Here is a 2,561-nt window from a genome sequence, read left to right on the forward strand (position 1 = left end):
GTATATCAGTGACAGTCAGTCTGTATGTCAGTGACAGTCTGTATATCAGTAACAGTCAGTATATCAGTGACAGTCAGTATATCAATGACAGTATATCACTGACAGTCAGTCTGTATATCACTGACAGTCAGTCTGTAGTCTGTATATCAGTGCAGCTCCTGGTTTCTGTTTCTTCAGACTTTAATTCTCCATCTGTCACAACTTTGTTTACTTTTTTATTATATTTCGGACTGAAACGTCTCGTTAGTGGACATTGTTTAAACATGCCTGATGTTCTACGAGCTTCTTCTCCGTCAGTCACTGTCGTCCTGTGTTTTGTCTAACAGGCTCATCACTGCAGGAGTATGGTCCCCTGTCAGGACAGTCCGTCTGTCAAACACACCTACTACGCTCAGGTAAGACACCATGTGTCTGCAGACACTCACCCCCTGTTCCACAGGTGCCACTGTCCTATCGCCTCTTCAAGTATCTGTACCTGTTTCTCAGGTGTCTTTACCTGTCTCCTCTTCAGGTGTCTGTACCTAAGGATCTGGTGGCTGTAATGAGTGCAGTGAGAGACGGACAGGAAGTCGATCCTCAGGACAACAACTGCATCATCTACAGATTCAGACAGCCGGTCAGTATCTCCTGTCTCCTGAAGCCTATTTTTTACCACCTATATATTAAGTTTAGTAAATATATTGTAATGTATAGATTATTATTTTATAGTAAATATATTTAGTAAATATATTTAGTAGATATGTTAATTATAATACTATATAATCCCATTTTCTCACCTAATCTGTTTTTGCTGAAATGACTAACAGTCAAAAACACAACAATGGTCAGTGTATTGTGACATTAGACAAAGAAAATACATTAATCCAAGACTCCAATCATTATTGATTATCAAAATATCGAGATAAATAAGATTCATTTTCTGTTGATCAACTCATCAACTTTTCGATTAATCATTTCAGCTCAAGTTGAACTGTTACATGAATCCAAAGTGGTTTTTATGTCCAGATCACCAGCTTCAATTCATGTCTATGTTTAAAGTTCACACCTCTGACCTTTGACCTCTGTTCTCAGGTGCCCATGCCTTCCTACCTGATAGCCATCGTGGTCGGAGCTCTGGAGAGCAGGTACGCTCTCGCTCATATGTTCACTGATGTCATCGTGTTACCTGCAGCAGGTAATAAAACGAAGTATCTGTGTTCTCATTCACTTACAGGGAGATCGGTCCAAGGTCCAGAGTCTGGTCTGAGAAAGAGTTTGTGGATAAAGCAGCGTTTGAGTTCTCTGAGGTGAGTCACAATAAGAGCTGATGAAACCATTGTTTTAACTGGGACCAGTATCTCACTGACGAGAACACACACTGACGTTTTTATGACATTTTTTATGCCCTACTATTCTGTGACATTTTTATGACATACCGGACCATGACACACATATACACATACACTTTAATCAAATTTACATACATACATACATACATTTCTTGTCATAGATACTTTCAGACATACATGAATTTGTTTATATATAGACATGCTTTGACAGAAGACTTTTATTGCTACATACATATGAACATACATACATTCAGTAATATACAGATACACATATGAACATTTGTACATGCATGCGTTCAGACATGCATGAATTCATACTTTTATTCACAGATACATAATTTTATGCAAAAATACATTCATGCCTTACTAAACTATGACGTTTTGATGACACCTTTACGCCTTGGTATACTATGACGTTGTGATGATGTTTTTTTTACGCCTTACTATACGATATCGTTTTTATGACGTTTTTTATGCAGTACTATACTAATAAATTTATTGATGTTTTTATGCCTTACTATCCTATGACGTTTTTTGACGTTTCTGTCCCTTTCTATTCTATGACATTTTTATGTCTTACTTTACTATTGTGTTTTTTGACGTTTTTATGCCTTACTATACTATTACATTTATTGATGTTTTTATACCTTACTATACTATTGCGTTTTTGACGTTTCAATGCCTATTTCGTTTTTATGCCTATTATGATTTATTATCCTGTCGTTTTTATGACTTACTATACTATGACTTTTTTATGCCTTACAATACTATGTCGTTTTTATGCCTTTTTATGCCTTACTATATTATGGTGTTTTTATGCGTTTTATGACTTATTATACTATGTTGTTCTTTTACCTTTTATGCCTTACTATGCTATGTCGTTTTTATGACTTTTCATGCCATTCCATACTATAACGTTTGTATGACTTTTATTGCCTTACTATACTATGTTGTTTTTATGACTTTTTATGTTCTATTATACTATGACTTTTTAATGACTTTTTATGCTATACTATACTATGACATTTTCATGACTTTTTATGACTTATTATACTATGTCGTTTTTATGACTTTTTATGCCATACTTTTCTATGTCGTTTTTATACCTTACTTTATTATGCCGTTTTTGTGCCTTATTATACCATGTCGTTCTTTTGCCTTTTATACCTTACTATACTATGTCGTTTTTATGACTTTTTATGCTTTCTATACTATGACTTTTTATGCCTGACT

The 2,561-nt window shown here is 34.8% G+C and overlaps 1 protein-coding gene across 1 annotated transcript; it reads left to right on the top strand.

The window, feature by feature from the left end:
- Nucleotides 1–292: 292 nt before the first annotated feature.
- LOC111667840 (leukotriene A-4 hydrolase-like) lies at nt 293–1,286 on the top strand (the record flags this gene model as incomplete). The annotated part of the gene is made up of 4 exons (XM_023423694.2): nt 293–395; nt 512–616; nt 1,072–1,124; nt 1,214–1,286. Coding segments are annotated over exons 1-4 (282 nt in total), but the record flags the coding sequence as incomplete, so codon positions are not given.
- Nucleotides 1,287–2,561: the final 1,275 nt, after the last annotated feature.

Source organism: Seriola lalandi, unplaced genomic scaffold (assembly GCF_002814215.2).
Source record: "Seriola lalandi dorsalis isolate HSWRI2012SDOR001 ecotype SW California unplaced genomic scaffold, Sedor1 jcf7180002003750, whole genome shotgun sequence".
NCBI classification, from domain to species: Eukaryota; Metazoa; Chordata; class Actinopteri; order Carangiformes; family Carangidae; genus Seriola; species Seriola lalandi.